General features: G+C 42.3%; 3 protein-coding genes across 19 annotated transcripts in view; 2 read left to right on the top strand and 1 right to left on the bottom strand.

Annotated features, from left to right (window-relative positions):
* The window catches only part of KLHL3 (kelch like family member 3), a 118,936-nt gene that overhangs the window by 37,752 nt on the left and 60,860 nt on the right, over positions 1-20,324 (top strand). The window lies entirely within an intron of this gene.
* On the bottom strand, positions 912-2,033 carry LOC128915959 (neuropeptide Y receptor type 6-like). The gene has a single exon (XM_054216985.1). It carries the CDS (start codon positions 2,031-2,033, stop codon positions 912-914), a length of 1,122 nt encoding a protein of 373 aa, XP_054072960.1.
* HNRNPA0 (heterogeneous nuclear ribonucleoprotein A0) lies at positions 15,783-18,026 on the top strand. The gene has a single exon (XM_054216986.1). It carries the CDS (start codon positions 16,132-16,134, stop codon positions 17,065-17,067), a length of 936 nt encoding a protein of 311 aa, XP_054072961.1. The 5' UTR covers positions 15,783-16,131; the 3' UTR covers positions 17,068-18,026.

Below are 20,324 nucleotides of genomic sequence, written 5' to 3' on the forward strand. Positions count from 1 at the left end.
ATCTGGATAAGTAGCTAAACCAAAATTTACTATGAATTCATTGTGTGTTTGTTTGATACTGGAGATTCTAAAAGGTCTGTTTTAAGGACCCCAGTAATGATGGTAACAGAGAAAGCAATGATCCATACTGGTGGTTTGGAGTAGAATACAATGCTGTTAGGAGAAATGCTAAATATGTATTTGATGTTGAACAGCACCAATCAGAGTGGAATTTGCAGTATATCAAATGGGGCCTGTGTTAGTGCTCATTTAAAAAAAAAAAAAAAAAAAGAAGAAATTCCAACTCTAGCCTTTTCCATTGTTAAAATGCAATTTCTAGGCTGAACTGGTACTAAACCAAAGCCAACTGCACGCTGGGGCTGAAAGGAAGATGGTGGAGGCTTAGGGCAATGTTAAAGGGCCTACCTGACAGCGTGACGTGCCTATGAACCGTTGTGCAGGTTAACCAGAGATGGGGAGAACGTAGGGCTGGAAAATGAAAAGGCCAAAGAGCGGTCTGTGAGAAGGCTGCTGAAGTTAGGAATGCCATCGGATTCATGGCTTACTTGGGTGAAGCCAGGTGTTTAAGAAGGACAACCACATCAGTGGCTGAGATGGAAGTATTTTTGTTGGTGCTAAGGTAGCATGCCAGTGACTTGGAAATTGTGGATTAAGAAAGTGAGATGTTAATACTGTTTATAATTCATTATTATTGATTATAATAATAATCTTTGGGACTCCTGGAAGTGGTTTATTAGCATTAGTACCGTCATAAAGTATCTGTTAAGAGTATGCCTATGGGAGCATAATCCTGGTTTTGCTGAACTAAATTTCAAAGACTTCCTCGAAACTCAGTGGTAACAAATCACGACCTACAAAAGGAGGTCATCTACAACAAAATACAAAATTTTGGAAACTGCTGTTGGATTATTTTAGATATCCACAGGGGGATTTTTTAATTTGAGAGATCCCTTAGATGCATCAGTTTGCAGATTTGAAAGGGCAATATTTTCATATTCCTCTTGTGATGCTGAGCATTTGCAGTGGTGAACTAACACTATCAAATCCTTCTGAAAATTCTTGTTGAGAAAGCCATAAAAGATGGGATTGATACACGTTGAGATCATGGCCACAAGGTGGCATATTGTAAATGCCAGGTTATGATTACAGCTCATTAGTGCCTCATAGTTCCAGTCAAAAACAACATTAAATATATTGAGAGGCAACCAGCAAGCTGCAAAAGTCACAACAATTGATATCAACATCATATTAATCCTTTTGTTTTCACTCAGTCTGCTCTCATTCTCTCTCATCCTCTCTATTTTACCATGTCTCCTTCGAAGACATACAAATATCCTGAGATAGCAGATAAAAATAAACCCCAGTGGGAAGCAGTACTGGAACACCAGCAGGCTAGTGGTAAAAATCAGCCGTTCTGTAACGGAGGGCCATGCTTCGATGCAAGCAACCTTGTTCTTGTAGAAATCACTATGGAAAGACAGATGATTGAAGGGTTCGTCAGTTAATTGGTGGAATATTAAAAAAGGAATGGATATTATGAGGGAAAACCCCCAGATGAAAAGAATCCCCCAGTAAGCATGTGAAATACTAGGCTTCCAGCCACGCGGGTTCACAATCAACTGGTATCTCTCAACAGCAATCAGTACGAGTGAGAAAATGGAGACTGTGACAGATATACTTTGTATGAAAGAACTTACTTTACACATAGCTTCCCCAAATATCCAGTAGTCCATTAAGGTATAAGCAACTGTGACAGGAATACACATGATACAGATCAAGACATCTGATAAAGAGAGGTTGGCAATCAAAATGTTGGTAACATTTTGAGCTTCTTTCCGTCTCTTTATTATAATAATCAGGCAAAGATTTCCAAAAAGCCCCACTATTGTAACTAACGTGTAGGCTGTAATAAGCAAGAATTCTGCAAGGAAGGAAGGTTGGCATGTATCAAAGTTCAAAAACTGAGAATAGCTAGTGTTAGAGACGGTTTGGTTAGCCAGAATCTCACTGGGATGCTGAATGGCTGTATCCATCGTGAAGCATCCGCCAACCTATGGACCAAATCTAGTATTACTTAGAAGATATTTTGTGTGGAGGTTTCCAAGGCAATGATTGCTATGAATCTGTCTTTATAGTTGGTGTCCTTGAAGTTTTGAGCAAATCCGATATTAATTATAGCACCAAGAAATCCTGACAGGAAGAGCTGGTGGTTGAATGTTAGTGGTGGTGTAGATATATAAATGATGGAGGTTGATGCTCCTTTTCTGAGGTTCTGTACTGACAGTGTTACAGAATTGTAACTGATGGTGATGTATAAGAAATAGCAGTGATGGCTCTGTTGAAACTTACATGAACATTTTTGTACAAGTCCTCCTTTACCAACTGTGGATAAACTTTGCTTTTCAAAATAAAGTATTTTAAGGTCTGTCCCAGCTGAAGATTTAGCAAGGTTTAAGGAATTCCAATGAGGATAATCTGTTGCTTTTTTATTATCAGAAAAATGAAGAATTGGGTCCTGCCATCACATTGCCAACTTAGCCATCACAATTGTATTTTCTCTAGAACAATAAAGCAATGTGAGCTAATACACAAATCCCTCTGGCTTAATCAAAATGATGTGTGCTTGAGCTTAAGTGATAGTCAATACCTCTAGGAATGACAGCTTTAAAGGAGCTTCCTGTTCTGCTTGTGTGTTAGAGATAGCATGTCCCTTTTCCTCAGTCTTTCACCAAGAAAGGTTGGACCAGAAGATCCTTGAGGTCCCTTCCCACCTGGTGTTCTATGGTTCTATGAATCTAATCTGAGAAAAATGTAAACCAAACGAAGATCACATCTTAGTTCTACATACAATTATTCCCATATCGGTAGTTGCCAAAGGTTGTCCCATTTCCCTACACACCGTTTGCTGTTGTACAAGTTTGACAAATGATATCCCCAAAATGTTCTGTGGTTAAATACAATATGTACTCAAGAGACACAGAATTGATTCGTCTTTCAGTTCTAACTTAAACAGTTGTCAAGCAAAAATCTGATATTAGTACAATTCTGTTGTTATAAAACAAATATTAATGGGAAGAATTAAGTTCAGCAGAATATCTTGATGGGTTTGAATTTATCATTGAGTTAAAGTTAATCTTAAATCAAAGGCTCGGCAGCTTTGTGGCCAGAAAGAGGCTGTTTCCAACCTGGGAAAGGAAAAAAGAAGGATGTAAGAGTTACTTTGAAAGATGGATAAATATGTTCTACATGTACACCTTTCAAAACTCAGCTCTAACTCAACTCACCTTAATTCCTATTTGAAGTAGGAATTATTGGGAAACTAGTTGGAAGGAGGTCATTCTTCACCCCTAAGTAATAAATACCATAGTGTTGAGAGCCTGTGGAAAAAGGAGGATGAAGCAGCAGTGGAAAATTAAAGAGGATGCACAGAAAGAAGAGATAGGTGGATGTTATATTATTACTAGAAATAATTTGTTTATGTGTAGATTTGTCAACCTTCTTACAGAAATTATTGCCATTATTTAGTCATGAAGGAATAAAAAGTGTTTGGTTGCTTGCATGAGATTAAGCGCCAAATCCGGAGTTAAACTGGCAACTGTGATTCTGTAACTGTTTGCCCCCCGGCCCGCAAAGAATATTCCAGCTAGAGTTATATCCTCAACTACTTTATCCTGATATTTTGGCATGACATTAGTTTGGGTGCTTAAAATTAAGATTCTGAAAAAACCAAAACCCAACCACCTTTGGAGGATCTATAACCACTCTCATTATGATTAAAGTAGACTTTTCAACTAGTGTAGTCAATGTTGGAGTGAGAAGTGGCTGTAGATTTATGTGACTGTGCGTGGTCCTGATATTCCAAATATGGCTTAATTTGTGGTGAGGGGCTAACATTAAGCCCTGTAGTCTCCCTAAATAACTAGCTGGCTTGGTTACAGCTGTGTTGAGGGAATGGCATAGAAACTTGCACAACCACACTGCAAAAGCAAAAGCTTTTGAAATCCAGTGGCTCAGGTAGACTCGATAGTCCCTCGCAGGTGTCCCTAGTCCAGCAGGTCAGGAACAAGAGCTACGTACCCTACTGTGTGTGCACCAGCTGGCAAAAACTCTTCTCCTAATATGTCCAGGAGAAATGGAAGGGATTCTGAAGCTAGCACAGTCAGACCCTGCAGGAATCAATGATGTGGCTGGGCAACAGCACCTTCAGACAACACATTTCCTGGAATTCACTGTAAACTGCTTTTCCCTGGAGCAGCACTAATGGCCTGGCTGGGTTTACCACACAGAAGGGTGCATGCTGGAAGGGCAAGAGGCCAGGCAGTGGTAATGCTGTCCTGATGAGCTTCACTGCCACCGTAGATGTGTAAGGGTCTAAAGTCTGGCTGCTTTACCCCAAGGGTGATCTTCCTCTTTGCGCTGCCTCTGGTATTCACCTGACTCGCACAGATCTGAGTCCTGCCCTTTGAGAAAAGATCAGGTGTTAGCAGGGGACCTGGCTTGGAAGCAAGATGCCTTCAAAGACAAGCTCTGCTCTTCCCTGCGTTTTATCTTAGCAGGAGAAACTGTGGGGACTCAGAGGACATGAGGCTGAGCCAGGTTTGTAATATTTTATGCGCTATTTGCTATGCTCCCTTATTTATCCATGGTTGCACAGCACGGTTTGATAGCGAGTGCTGAATGTCCTCTCCAAAGAATTCAGTGTGGGTAGCAGGGCTTCCTTGGCCCTTTCTACCATTAAGGAAAAGTCCCTGTACTGACCTGTACTCACTACATTAGCTTTAGGCACACTGATCATCTACATTGTCCTTTTTTTATGAAAAAGATTAATTTGTTTTCAGTGTTTGGTTTGTACTGTAAGTTAAAAAGTTTAGTCTTTAGTCCATGTCATTCTGCAAGGCAATTTAAACATTTCCTTGGCAATAAAACAATTACATCTGTCTTCTTTCAACATCTGGAGTATTTACAGCATTAGAAAAATAAGTGACACTGGTACTTACTGCAGCACGTTGAACTATTGCAATACATACAGGCATTTTTTTAAGCTGATAAATATTAAGAGAATCAGCATCCTTGAACCACAATTACAGCTGATGTCAGAATTGGATTGAAGTGTTTAATAAGAGAACTAATTACTTCAATCCCTAATCCGTGCATTTTGAAAAAGATTCTCTACCATAGTGAGAGTTTAACTCTGTAAGAAATGATAATCCACTTAGCCTAGTTGTTTCATTCCTCTAGATGCAGAAACATTACTGAAATGCGCATAAACAGAAGAAAGTTAAAAGCATAGTCTAAAAGAAAATCAGTTCTAAAAAAGCTTTCTTTGCTAAGTATTTTCTTACCTATGTTAAAGATGCATAGTCTCATCCCTTCAAAGTGACCAGTAAATGTTTTGGTTGCACACATTGTCTGTTCATTGAGTTCCAAAGTATTGCACAGATAAAATCTGGAGGAAACTTTCCATTCAATTTTAAATATAGGATGTACAGACTACAATAATCCTTTAAAAGATCTATTTCAGTAACTTTTGCCACAGTTTTATCTATTTTCTGACTTCTTACCTCATGAAAAATTCAAGTCATATCCACACTGCCTTTAACAGTTTTCCTTTTTCCTTTTGGAGTTAATTACAAAGCCAGCAAACACATCTCCTTTGTGTATAAAAGAATCCAAAGCAAAGCCATCTGCTGCTAAAGCGATACTTAAAATCTCCTTTCTTCTCTTTCTGAAACAAACCACAGTTCCACAATTTCCAACTGTGACTGAATCCGCCAGTCTGTAGAAAGGCTGCTGCGGAATAAAACAAGCTCTGGAATCCAAGAAGAGACGAACAGCAATGAGCAGGGAGGAGAAAGGACCAGTAGTCATGGGGATGGATTTTCTTCCACTGTGCAGCCTCCCTCCGCCCTGTCAGACACCTTATCTCGCAATTTCATTTTCAATTATCTTATCTGTTCTGCAGTGCAAATGTTTTCCCTGTGTTGGATTTCATACATAAACATCTGCAGATGGCTTATTGCTTTTTTAACTGAGGGAGATATGAAAATACAGTAAGCTACTTAGAAAGAGCATGCACACCCTGTTAAATGTATCATTTGCTCTATTGCAATTAAGATCATTTATTTTCATTACAAATTGCTATTTTAGCGTTTACTCCAGCGATATAAAAATATTCCTGAAAAGCAAAGCATGGCACATTACACTGGCATGTCCTGAAAAGGGGCTTTATTATTATTATTACTATTACTGTTTTTCCAGTAAAAGCCCATACCTTTTATAGTCGCTTGTTTATAAAAATTAGCATTCAGTGTTTCCCTATTAAATATTTAGAGTGGGTGTTTATGGGACAGGGCAGGAGCTGGTCTTTCTTAGGGTGTGCTCTTTGGTACATTGCTTTTTAAACTCTTGAATCCGTACCTGGGTCCCCTTAACCCCCAGTATCCCAGTCTCTTATGCTGAACCCTCCTGTGGCTCTCCACTACTAGAAAAAGCAAAGGCAAGAAAATAGTCCAGATTTAGAATGTGTTTGCATGGGAGCAGACTTGGGAAACTAATTATGATTCCTGGTTAAATTAAAGAAGTAGAAACTTGCAGACAAAACATCTGAGAGAATACTGGCGTCTGTCTTACTGTGTCTGGTTTTTTGGAGAGAATGACTTTGAAAAGCAGTAGGATTTTGGGGATGAGCAAGATTGATGCTGTACCTAGAGTGTAGATTAGAACTAATTATCTGGAAATATTGTTAGTTGTCATACTGTTGTATTTGTAGGTGGAGGGAGCCTCTGAGATCAGCCAGACAAACCTCCTGCTTCTAGTATGTTTGTATCTATTCGCTATGTGTTTGTCCAACCTGTTTTTTAAACATCCATGGTAATCCTAGACTATGTATTCAAGTGCCTAATTTAATGTTAGGAAGATTTCCTTAATGCCTCCACCTAAAATTTCCTTTACTTTACTTTAGTCCATTGCTTTTTATTCCAAGAGTTCCATGTGAATTCTGAAATTTTAACCAAAATGCTACCATTGAGCAATGTGAATATACTTTTCTAAAATATTTCTAGCACTTGCTGGTTTTCATTATAAAAATATAAATTTTTATATAAAAATATAAAAAATACTATAAAAACAAAGCTTTTCCAAAGTACTTCAGAATTTCTGCTTCTGGTTGTAGTGTAGCCCCGGAAGTCAATCAAGACCTAAAAATGAAATGTGCTAGATATGCATCAGAAGAAGCCATAAAAATGCATTATCTGTTTATAAAGGAAATAAGTTGGTAAAATTAAAAGGTGTTCTGATTCTATTCATAAATTTCAAACAAAGGTCAGGTTTCTTATTTACATAGGCTTCTGTTTCTAATATAACTCTGTATGCAGTCCTCCATCCGTGGAAAAACTGGAGTGTTTAACGTGTGAGCCCCTTAGTTTTACAGTCCTATCAATCTGCTGCCTTCCGTGGATTTCATTTTGTTGTAACCTGTTGTGAGTTAGATCACATCCGACATCAGAGGCTCGTGGGTGTAGCTGTTCCCAGCCTATTTATGCCTGACGTCAAAGGTACATATAGTAAGTGGATTTTATGCTGTGTATGAAGGGATCAAGGTATATTGTTTTCAGCCAAATGCTATAGCATCTGTTTGCAAAAAAGGTTAATGGATAGCAGAATTGTATTTACTTTCTATTAATGATCACGTTATTTCTAAATTGCTTAATATTAAGTGATGGGAAAATAGCCTTTATCAGTAGACTTTGATAACTAACTGGAAGGCAGGACAGCAGCTGTAGTGAGAAGCAAACTTTATATGTAACCTGATAACAAAAAGTTAAAATATATTGCAGATAAGACTGCATTAGCTTGCCAATGGCAAGTGTAAATTTAGTAACTCTGCCTTTGTGGGATTTCAGCAGTTCAGAGATGACTCTATGTTGTAGCAAGTGGTACGTGTTTTGATATGATTTTTAAATAATTTTAGTAGCAATTTCTGTCTCAGTTTGCAAAACAAACAAAGGCACAAGAAACCTCAAAACAATTAGTGTGCCGATTCTTGCTATACTGAATGCCAATCATTATACTGATTATCACCTCATCACAATCATTCCAATAAAAGCCTGGTCCTAAAAGCTTTCCAGGCATGATACCCATATTGAAATCAATTGGAACATCTTTTCCAAACATCTGGTTATCCAGCAGCTAGAGGCATGACCTCAGCTTGCGGAAACGTTCCCAAGCTAGTTTGAACCCAGGCAGCAATTAACCCTTACAAGCACCAGAGCTCAGGGCGCGATCATCTGAACCAGCCAGCTCAGCTAAACGAGCTCCACGTCTATGAAGTGCAGTCTCGTCTTGATTACAGGGCATGCTATTACTCTGGCTCCCAGGCTACGGCATACAGACCATGGGCAGTGTGGAAAACCAGGCTAAGTGATTAGGTGCCATAATAAACACTTTTTCAAACTTTAAGTTTGTAATATCGTCTGTTGCGTTGGCAACAACCTGTTGGTGAAAAATTCTCTAGCATATAAATCCTTTGAGCTCACCTTTTGCTTTGGTGTTTACATGATTCCTTGCCCAGGAAGGCAGGAATCTTTGCTGATGGCTGACCGCTCTAAGCTTTTGCTTTTGCTTTTTTGCCGAGTTCCTTCTCCCATGTAGCTGCGCAGCAGCCCTTGCTCCTACCTGGTGCCAGCCCCCTTCTTCAGAAAGCCAGATTTAGTAGAGACGTACACATAGGATTTCTCAGCTTCCTAGGTGAAAGAGTTCTTTAATAGCAGTTTAGCCAAGAGCTGGGTCAGTGAGCTGTAATATCCCTGAAGGATCTGGAATATTTCTTCCTGATACTTGTAAGTATTATTCTTTATAGCACTTCAAAGAGGCACAGAGAAATAAGCAAGTATAATTGGAAATCTCTTAGGTTAGTGTCAGATGTGCCGGGTAATGTCAGGAAAGTAAGATAATATGCTATGATGGAGGAAGACCACAATCCCTGTACGTTTTCCCGTTTCATGGAGAGATCAACAACCTAATAAGGTATCTTCAGCAAATAGGTTATAATTTGACCAAACTAGCAACATCTGAAAATCAGATGCGCTGTAAATTTTTCTCCAAAGATTATGCAGCTAAAGAAGGATTGATGAATATGTGCAAGTTGGAGCACTGCCCCACAATTCAGAATTTTTTTCCTAATTGGAAAAAACTATCACAAAAATCACTCAGTTTAATATCTGGAGTTTAGGTTCCACTCCATTGTATTGCGTAGCTCTAGAGAATAGCTTTGCAATATCCTTGACGCTTCATTCTGGTCCGTACCTCTCAATTAGGTCATGCCTAGAATGAAAAGTCAACTGTTTTAAAATCTGCCTTAACTTTAAATGAGTTACTTATAATAGCATATTCATTTTTTAAAATTATGTCATGCCGTGAACTTTCGGCTAATTTCTGGACCTTATTCAGTTGGCACACAATTGAGATGGAGATTGATATACTCTCTGGCTGGAAGGTTAGCATCTTTATTTTTTGGGTCAGCCAAGTTACTTTTCTTCCTGAAAAAGAGATAAGATATGTGAGCAATTGTAATAGGAGTGTCACTGCATTAATTCATGTTTTATAATAGTTTCCACTTTCCAAATCCTGATTCAATCCTTTGTAGCTTTCTAGAACTTCTCCAGCTGATCCTTTCCAAGAGTAATCTCTGCCAAAAAAAGAATTATTTCAATAGCTCACAGATTTTGGGGCAATATAATCATTTGTATCTCTATTTTTTTCTTCCATTCTGCAGTCTTTTTATAACAACACTGTCAGCATCAAACCCTGCTGTTCTCATGCCATGATATCTTTCACTGTCCTAATTGTTAATTAAGAAATACTTACATAATCAAAAGGGTTTTTTCCTGTTAATCTCAGACTGTTTCGATTTTCCTGCACGTTTCAAACTGTAATAAGAGTTTTGATTTTTCTCAATTCAAAATATTAATTATCAATCCCTATTTTGTGTCTAGAAAAGCCTCACTTTTATACACCTAATATATATGTATATATAACATACAGCTAATTTCAGGCAGGTACATATTGAACTTCATAGCATAACTCCTCCTGCTGTTTTCAAGCAAAGCTAAATGTGAGTCATGCAAAAGCACCACAAAAAAACACCCTACAGAGGTTCCGTGGAAGAAATAGATGGGGCCTAGGAAGAGCTAATGGGGAAAAAAGCTAGTAGACTTTAATTTTAATGGGAAAATACATAAAGAAAGATTTGCAGATGAAAAAGATCAGAGCATGACTGAGATTGCTGCTGGCTCCAGGTTTTCCTTTGGCAAAACTTATGATCCTAGTCTGTCTCGGACTCAGATAAAGATCTGCCCTTTTACATCTGTCGCAGCAGTGCTAGAATCTTTGATCCTTGGCAAGAACCTTGACTTTTCAGACTGTATTTTGCTGTCTTACTTTCATCCCATCGCTCCAAATTATGACCAGCTCTTCTATAAACTTTTAGGAAAGAGAAGAAAGGAAATCATCAATTATGACAGAAGAGTGAAAAGATGAAAGAGGAAGAGAGAAACCGAGCTTCAGAGGGAAGAGGAGGGAGGGCAGGATTTAAGGAAAAATGGTAATGCAAGTCCAAAGAAAAGGATGCAAATTCAATTCTCTGATGACTTCCCACCTCACCCCTCACAAAGGTGTGTTTCTCACTTTCAGCGCACTCCCCTTACAAAGGGCTCAGGGAGGATTTTGTTCAGTAGGATGAACTTTTGATACTACTTACTGAAGAAATAGTTCCCGTGGGTTATTCTGTTGTTACCTTTTTATCTGAAGAATATCTTATTTTGCATTAGGCAAATAAAAGAGAGGGGTAGTGTTTTATTCCCCATCTGAATTTGCACAGGGTAGGAATTTTTATCATGAAGAGTGTCATGTTCAAACTTCAGGTAGGCAAAAGACTATCTAGTTTCCTCTCAGTGCATTTTAATCAATCTTTTTCAATGAAAGCCCTCTCCCAACCAGCGCTAATTCATGATAGTTTCAAAAGTAAGATCACAGATTTGATGTTTATGCAGGTTGAAGTACAAACAGCAGAACAGGGCAAAAGATATATCTTTTGCCAAAAAAGCCAGAGCTCTCTCAAGGACAGTTGTATCTCTTTTAAGAAATTCTTAACACTCATAGCTAAAGCAAGGGGCCAGGATGGGGAGGTTTGTGGTGTCTTCCTGTGAACTGCAACATTACTCTCTGCCTGGGGTGTTGATTTGAGTAGGAGTGGGGCTTCTAAAAGTCTAATAATATCTCTTTGATTAGATTAAAATTCCTCACGTGAATGTGTGTGGTTCTCCGAGTGATCTGGGAAATTACGGTTGAATCCCCTTTATTCCCAACTGTTTCCACCTCTGCACATTTAGAAAATCAGGATGAAATCTGTCTGTAGGCAGGATGATGTTACTACAGTCTTCAAGGAGCGTAATGTCAATGCAGAACTAATTCAGTGAACAAGCTGTATGAAGGAATCCTTTTGCTTTCAGAATGCTTTCAGAATGTGGAAAGATAAAACCAGACTGAAAGCTAGAGGATTGCACTCATAAAAAAAAAATACAGTTGATACACTCAAATTGTTTTTAAAAAATGAATCAACACCTATTGACTATGGAAGCCAACCACAGTGATATAAACGAGATTGAAGAGGTTGAAACAAATTAAAAGGATACGACTCTGTGTTTATACGAGGGTTTACATAATCAAAATATTTATAAGAGCTACTTTTGACTTCCTAATGTCTTTCTGTTGCCCCTGATGCTCTTTTCCAAAACTTCATCATTCCTTTTCTGTCTTAGAAGTTTGGACCCATTAAACAGCATGACAGAAGTATATTTCTTTAGTGACAAAAATTGCTATAAAGATTTCTTAATAATTTATTTTGTATCAGCTTCTACTTAGAATATATGGTAACATAGGAAGCCTAGTGCTGGAAAAGGACTGTTGAAATTCCTGTTTCACGATCTCTTAAGCAGTGATGCCCTCCTGTGGACTCTAGGTAGTATACTTTCTACTGGAATAACTGGAATGTTTTGTGCATGAAAATAATACGGTTTTCCTTCCTTCTAATGTATAATATAATGTAATGTAATATCAATATAATACATTATTATATATAATATAATAATATATGCTATTATATATAGAATAATATAGTAATGTATAGAAAGTATAATAATATATATAATAATATATAATCCTTCTAACTAAAATATCCCATGAGGACATTTAATACAGTGCGTTATTTGGCCAGCGCCTCTGGTTTGAGACATGCATTTTCTTTAGGTGATGATACAAGTGGAGCTTATACCTGTGTTAGAAACTTAAACTGCTTATACAATGAATTTTTATTCTGTAGGTTGTTCTCTGAATTGAAGCAATTTAATGCTGCGACTGCTCTGTCAGGAGGGGAAAAGTATGTATTTCTTTTTAATGGTGTTTGCCTTTTAAATATATAGGACAATATTATGCATTTACTTGCATATAGTTAAAAGCCGTTTAAAAATATGGTGGGGAGACTGCTGTAGCTGTTGGAGTGTTGACTGTTTTAGCAGACCTGTCACATCTCATGTGCACGGTGAGACTCGTGCTTTGGCTCTGTGCGTGCACCGCTGCGGTACCTGTGTCTCTCATGTCTGCAGCGGCTCATGCAGCCAGAGGAAAAGGCACATTTAAGGAACTCGTGGGAATGTTCATAACAAGTGACCTGGTGCACTGATCGGGTGACTGGATGCTTCGCCAGGCGTGAATCTGACAGGAATTGGAGAGGTCTGGTCGGAGTCTCCACGGCGTCTCAGGTGACCTGCGAGGTCTGTGGGCTACGCAGGAGGAATGAACGTTTAGCTGTCTAGGAAACCCTGCATCACCGGAGCCTGCTGGTACGTCAGGGCACGTGTACGTTTGCAGTGTGCCTGGCCCTTTCAATGTGGGGACTGAACTCTGAAAACGTGATTTAGAGCGAATACGTGAACTACTCAAGGTCATCTACACGGCAGCTGGGAAAGGACATTGGACAGGAGGACACCGGGTCAAGTGAAGTGTGTCCTTTCTGTAGTATCAGAGGAGACATTTCTATCTGCAAGAGATGGGTATATATATTTTAAAGGTGTTTTCCTTTCATTAATCAACCAGTCAGAAGTGCAAATGAAGAGGAAGCAGTTGGGCTATACTTGAGTTGTGTCAGCGGCTGATTTTGCCTGCTGATTTGCTCACATCTTAAAGACCCTCATCTCCTCCTGCTGAAAGAAGTAGTGACTTCTTTCTTTGATCTCTTCCTTGGCCTACTTGTCTGTCTTGCTTTCAGGGAGAGAAAGGGAGCAGTAAACAAGTGCTCTGTTTTCTTTGGTATCTGTTGAGGCCATAATTAGCGCCTCTTAATTTTTCTTCCTTTTTGCTGTAAATTATTAAGGGTCTATAAAACTCTCGTGGGTTATTTTCTGCATGAAACAGATATTAATTTATCTTGGGAAGGGCCACACAGTTTTTACAATAAGTGGTAGGCAAAATGTATTTTTGTATTTCCTGTAATTGTGTGGAGCTTGCACACAACCTCTGGGAAGAAGTTGTTGTTTTTTTTTTTTAAATAGAGAAATAGAGTAGGATATGTTTGCTTATTTTAAACCCACAAATATTTCAGTGACATTATGAGCATAATCTCTTTTCTAAAACTAGATAACATGATTGAAATGATTGTGTCTGTTCATGCGTTGAGATAAATGGATCTAAACACCTGACATCTTTCCCTGTAAGAGGATGTCAAACGTGGACATTTAATATTCCTGTCATATTAATAAGTTACTCTTAATAGACTTGGCTAGAACAGAAAAAAAAATCCAGTTTAAGAAAAATCAGACTATTTATATTGCAAGTATTAATTCTACTGGTTAATGATAATCACAGCCTTTGAGATTAAAGCATGAAAACTTGGCCTGGTGACAGAAATGAGGCTGTAATTTTACTAGCAGTGTTAGTCTCTGGAGTTGACGCCATCTGAAGAGGAGTAAGAAGAATCAGTGTTTACTTCGTGCTGAAACGTTCAGCCCCTCTGGACTCCATCAGTTAACTAACCGCCCAGCGCAGTCAATGTTGCGCTCGGATGGGCGACTCTCCAAGGCTGCGTTTCCACAGCAGTTGATCTAAATCAGGGGGATACTGCAGTTCTGCAGCCTGCCAGCCGCAGCACTTGGGATCATGCAACAAACTGTTTCAGAAAGCTGAGGCAGCTAAAACCGAAGACCTTTCTCACAATAAAACTATTTTTGGCTGTCTCAGTTCTCTTAAGCAGACTGCTGTGTTTGCACAAGCATCAGGGCTGGCACATGAGAGAAGGCAGGATCAGATGGCTGGAACGCAGCAGTCCCCACGCAGATGCTACCTGAAGAGGCTGTGAAATTGCCTTGAAGTATCTGTGAGGAGGACTAAGTTAACCTGAGTTTCAGAAACCATGCGGTGGAGGTGCTGATGTGCCTAGTGAGATGTGATGAACTGACCTTTTCATCTTCAAGGAAAGAAAATTCCACCAAAAAAATTGTGCTTAGTTCCTAGATAATTTCCAACATAAACCGTAGTAGGTATAAGACAAAAAAATATAAAAAATCCTGTTTCTGACGAAAAAATCACTATGTTGAAAATAGTGCTTCAGTCTTCAAGCTGACAATGTCTAAGGTACTATTAAAGTAAAAAAAAAAAAAAAAAAAGGGAAATCCATCTCACTATTAGTCATGTCATGGGACTTGCATACCCGTGAATATCTCTAATGATTTGTCTAAGAAAATACCTCCTTTTTAGAGCTAAATGAGATTTTAGAGATTTAAGGGTGAGGAGGCAGTGATTGGGTTGGAAAGCAGACTGGGAAACGGGGGAGGAAACTGTGGCAGGAAAAGCAAGAAAGAAGCTGCCTGAGAGAACAGAGTGGGTAGGCGGGAGCATGTTGGAAAGGGGAAAATGAACACAAACGAGGGAAGATCCAACTAAGGCTAAGAGGGAGCAGACAAAACGGAACGGGGAAATCCCCCGCAGAGGGGAGTCCCCGCCCCTCAGGAATATACCGTCCGTGTGGCCGTACAGCCGGGGAAGGCGGGCGAGCCGAAGGGAACGAAGGTGCGAGGCCGGGGCTGGCAGCGGGAGAGGACGGGATGCAGCCAGAAGGGAAAGAAAGCCCATCCGGGACGGGCCGGTTCCGGCCGTCGGTCAGCGGCTGACCCCGGCCTGAGGGGGGTTCGTCCCCCCTGATGGGGCAGCGGCGCCGCTCCCCTCAGGCCGGGGACAGCGGCGGGCCCCGCTGAGGTGAGGAGGGGCGCGCGCCGCCGCCGCCCAACGGTCAAGCGTTTCAAACGGTCCCGCGCGAGCCGCCCGCCAGCCCCCCGCCCGCTGCCCCCGCCCGCGGAGAGCGCGCGCGGCCGCGCCGGAGGGCGCCCATTGGCTAACGTCCGCGGGCTTGACGCATTGGCGCAGCCCGGGCCGGTCCCGGCCCCGCCCCTTCTCTCGGCGCGCGCAGAGGCTGCCCCCTATCACCGGCCGTTACAGCGCGCCTCTATTGGCTGCCCGCCGCGTCCGTCACCGGCGAACACCCCGCGCCTCCTGCCGACGCGCGGCGGAGGTCGCGCCCTCCGATTAGCCGCCGCGCTCGTCGATCGCGGCCGGGGCCCCGCCCCCTCACGGTGAGTGGCGGGCGGCGCCGGCGGCGCGCTCTCATTGGCTGCGCCGGCGCGGGGGGCGTGCGCGGCGACGGGCGGGGGGGCGGGGCTCCCAGCGTCCCCTTTGTGTGGGCACCAGTCGCCGGCCGAGCTCCTGAGAAGTCGCAGCCGCCATTTTGTGCGTGCCTGTGTTTTCCCCCACCCCCCACCCCCCGTCTGAGGAGCGGCGGCAGCCGGGACGCCCCCGTCTCTTCTGCTGGTCAGGTGAGGCGAAGCGAAGGCGTCGGGCCCGGCCGAGGGACCCATCGCCGGCGGCTGCCGCAGCCGTGAGGTCGCGCTGTTCGCAGTGTTCGCAGCAAGCGAGGGGGAAGAAGCGGCAAAGACGGAGAAGGGGGGAAAAAAAGCTTCGGAGCTGCCCCCCAACAGGAGGAGGAGTCTCGGCGCCAGGCCCAGGCGCAGCCCCGGCACCGGCGGCGGCATGGAGAACTCGCAACTATGCAAGCTGTTCATCGGCGGCCTGAACGTGCAGACCACGGAGGCCGGGCTGCGGGAGCACTTCGCGGCCTACGGTACCCTCACCGACTGCGTGGTGGTGCTCAACCCGCAGACCAAGCGCTCCCGCTGCTTCGGCTTCGTCACCTACTCGGCGGTGGAGGAGGCCGACGCCGCCATGGCCGCCTCCCCCCACGCCGTGGACGGGAACGCGGTGGAGCTGAAGCGGGCCGTGTCCCGGGAGGACTCGGCCAAACCGGGGGCCCACGCTAAGGTGAAGAAGCTCTTTGTGGGCGGCCTCAAAGGGGACGTGGGTGAAGGGGACCTGGTGCAGCACTTCAGCCAGTTCGGCCCCGTGGAGAAGGCCGAGATCATCGCCGACAAACAGAGCGGGAAGAAGCGCGGCTTCGGCTTCGTCTACTTCCAGAACCACGACGCCGCCGACAAGGCGGCCGTGGTCAAGTTCCACCCGATCCAGGGCCACCGCGTGGAGGTCAAGAAGGCCGTGCCCAAGGAGGACATCCAGTCGGGCGGGGGAGGCGGCGGCTCTTCCAGGCCCTCCCGGGGAGGCAGAGGAGGAGGACGGGGTCGGGGCGGCGGCGGATCTGGGAACAGGGATCACAACGGCCTGTCCAAAGGCGGCGGCGGTTACAATAGCTACGGCGGCTACGGCGGAGGAGGCGGCGGCGGCGGCGGTTACGGCTCCTATGGCAGCGGCTCCTACGGAGGCGGAGGGGGAGGCGGCGACTACGGCAACGGGTACGGCGGGTTCGGCAGCTACAGCCAGCACCAGTCCTCCTACGGCCCCATGAAGAGCGGCGGAGGAGGTGGAGGAGGGGGCGGCAACTGGGGGGGCCGCAGTAACAGTGGACCGTACAGAGGAGGCTATGGTGGGGGAGGCTACGGGGGCGGCTCTTTCTGAGCCGGAGCGCCCATACCCATTGGGGGTGGCGTGGAGAGCCCTCCCTTTGATACGGGGCAGCTTCTAAATGGTTTCTCCCCTCATTCGCTGAAGGGCAGCTCCTTTTAAATGCCTCCCTGCTGTGGGAGCAGCTCCTAAATGCCCCCTGAGGGTTGCCTCTGCTGCCTATGCCACTTCTTTCTCTCTGAAGATGGACTGGGCCCCACATACACATACTTTGTGTTACAGTCATTGATGGACTCTATTTTTTTATTATTACTTGGACCTTGGTCGTTTTTATACTAGCAACGAAAAAATGTCTTGTTTTAATTTGTTTTTTTGGGGGTACGGGGTGGGAAGTGTCTTGCTGATCTGGAGTAAAAACTGGGGAGGGTTATGGGGGAATTTCCTTTGTTGTAAGGACTCGATACCTGGCTACTACGTTTTTTTCTACAAAATCTACTCGGATCCCATGACTGAAATTAACATTTCTGTAAAGGAGGAAAAAAAATCGTTTTTACGTTTTTTATTTTTTAAATAAATCATTGTGTTCATTGACCTTTACATGTCTAATTTTTTTTCCTAGGATCCATTCCGTACGGTTTTAAGGCTTTGCTAGGTTCAAAGCAAGTGTTCCTCTGCTTTAAAATCTCTGTGTACTTAGAGTAAATATTTTATTGCAAGTAAAGGTCCTAATTGACTTTTTTGCTACCCTGCTAGTGGATTTATTGGTTTTCAAACATTCGACAGAGAAATTTTTGAAGTACTAATCCGTGGATGTGGTCTGTTTTTTAAATATTCATTCTCACTTATGCAGTTTGTGTGCATCCACCATCTTGTACTAGGCAGTTTGACGTGCTGACATGGTTGGTCAATTTTTTCTATAGGACTTTTCCATCAACGTATGTACTGTGTAGTTTTGAAGAAATAGTTTGTGTTAAGCATGTGCTTCATTCATATAAAATGTTCAGAATTTCCGATTGCTTAGTTTCACGTCCTCTTATCGGTTTGTCTTTGTGTGATTCCTTCCAGGAAAGGGTCGACATTTATCTCTTCTATTAAACGCGTACTTGTTTTCATAGTACCGGGTTAACAGACTTTTCACTCTGAACTATTGTCCTTCGTTAAAGTTCCCTGAGAATCTCTCGCAGCACCATCTACCGACAGGATGGCAGCCCCCTTGCTGCAGGCTTCGTTACAGCAGGAGTAAAATTGGTTTGCTAACTCTTGTACTAGACTTCTGAAAGTTACTTTATGCCACTAGATGACTGGTGTAGAATGCAATGACATCTGCACGTGAATAAAGATGGGCTCCATGAGTATTGACTGGAAAAAAGAACGGATTTGCAATACCTGCCTCAGCACGTATTCTTTTTTTTTTTTAAAATAATTGCAATTGCCCATATTTCAGAAAGTGATAATCTAAACTATGTGGGCAAAGCACTATGATAAATGAGCCAGCTAAGTGTACCAGTAACATAGGTGCCAGTTGTAAAGCAAAAATATCTGTGTAGTCTGCTTGATTAACAAATGTATATTTGTAGCCCTTTCACGCAATAGAATTAAAGTTTGTTGTTTATTAAAAAGCATAATGTTTTAGGGGAAAACTGCCTTCCTGCATAGAAATATAGAATAGCAACGTTTATGGATATCAAATAAAGATTTGAATTCCTTATGTGCTTGAGTGAGAGTATATATGACACGGGGAATGGATTTTAAAAAGTACAAAATTATTTTGACTGCAGGTGTCTAAGCGCTTAGTCTTTAATGCTGGTGCTTTGTGGGACCACATCTGATTTTTGCTTTGCTCCAGATATGCAAGATACTAGGCATGTAATTCCCACTGATTCCGGTGGGAAGTAAACATCTAGGGCTTTGTGCTTCTGGGCTGAGGATTTCGCATGAAATTTCAAGGTATTGTCAGTCTTTGATGTCAATCTAACCTGATGTTGGTTCTAGTTGAAATGAGGGCTTTTGTTGCTACTAGAAGTAAACTAGCATGAACTTAATTACCTATGTGAGCTTAACTAAACATGACAACCTTTTGGTATTGTCAGGATTTAAACCAAGAGCTGAATTTCCTCTTGATTGTGGCAATTTATGACTCTTCTATGGTTGTCTTTGGCTTAGCTTTTATAAACGGGTTCCAAGTACCTTGCTATTTGCAATTATATTGTAATTTTTTTTATCTCAAAAGCTTGTTAGCCTCTGTTGTGAACCAGCATCACCGATATGTTGTTGAGAGTGCAAGTCATTTGAGAGAAGTATTTGTAAAATACTGTAAGTAACAGCTCTTGTTGGCAGACAGCTTCAGGTGTTTGGTTTTATTTCAGCTCACTGGGCTTGAAGTTTTTTACTTTACCTTTGCAGTTTAAAACCATGTTGGACAGTCATCCTTGAGCTTCGCTTGAAGCACAACTTTCCTTTTTGTGGCTGAAATGAACTGCTGAGTTCTAGGTCCTGTGTTAGTTTGGGCGTGTGATTTAGTCCCTTGCAATGGGGACTTTACCTTATCAAGGGACAGCCTGGTTTTGAAAGAAAAAGTTAAATTCACTTTGGTGATGTTGCTTGTCGTTTGACTTGGGAAGGAATTTGTGCACCAACTAGAGCTTTGTGGTATTTTCACGTCACATGCCATGAAGGAATACGTTGATGCTAGAAGCGAGTAGTTTTTTTAAAAAAGTGACTTTATGTGTGAAATCTGACGGTCTTGCCAAGCTACAGCTTGATTTTGAGAATTGTACTGGATCATGCTGTTTGATTATCTGCGTACGTAATAGTCCTCTTGTCGGGCTAATGTGTTCTAGAACAAAAAGTAGATCCCAGGAATTGCACCTGTATTAGGGAGCATGTTACCTAGTCTCTCTCTTAAAAGATTGTCATCTGTTTAACAGTGTTCTGTGGCCAGTGTCTTGAGTAGGTGTGACTTGCTCTACTCTGACCTGTGGGGAGCAAGAACTTCATTGTGACCATGCAGGTAACGTTGGAGAGGCCCGCGTAAACTCTGGTTTGAGAACGGGCAGTGATGGCAGGATGTGCCATGGAATACAGAAAGAGATGCAGATCTGTATTGGGTAGTGTTAAAGACACAGTGACTTTATTAAAGACTCTCTTTGAATATAAACCTGTTTCTAGTAGAGCTCCTAGTAAACAGAAGAGACTTGTTGCTAAAGCTTTGCTTATGTATTTAATGGTATGTGGTAATTTCCTGGCCCCTGGGTGGATTCGTCTGCACAGAGGTGTGTAGGAAGAACTAAGATGAAATGTATAGAGCTGGC

This window comes from Rissa tridactyla, chromosome 11 (genome assembly GCF_028500815.1).
Source record: "Rissa tridactyla isolate bRisTri1 chromosome 11, bRisTri1.patW.cur.20221130, whole genome shotgun sequence".
In the NCBI taxonomy this organism is placed as follows: domain Eukaryota; kingdom Metazoa; phylum Chordata; class Aves; order Charadriiformes; family Laridae; genus Rissa; species Rissa tridactyla.

Bases quoted from the DNA above. Each gene is read 5' to 3' on its own strand.
- HNRNPA0 (XM_054216986.1), top strand. From the start codon at position 16,132: ATGGAGAACTCGCAACTATGCAAGCTGTTCATCGGCGGCCTGAACGTG.
- LOC128915959 (XM_054216985.1), bottom strand. From the start codon at position 2,033: ATGGATACAGCCATTCAGCATCCCAGTGAGATTCTGGCTAACCAAACC.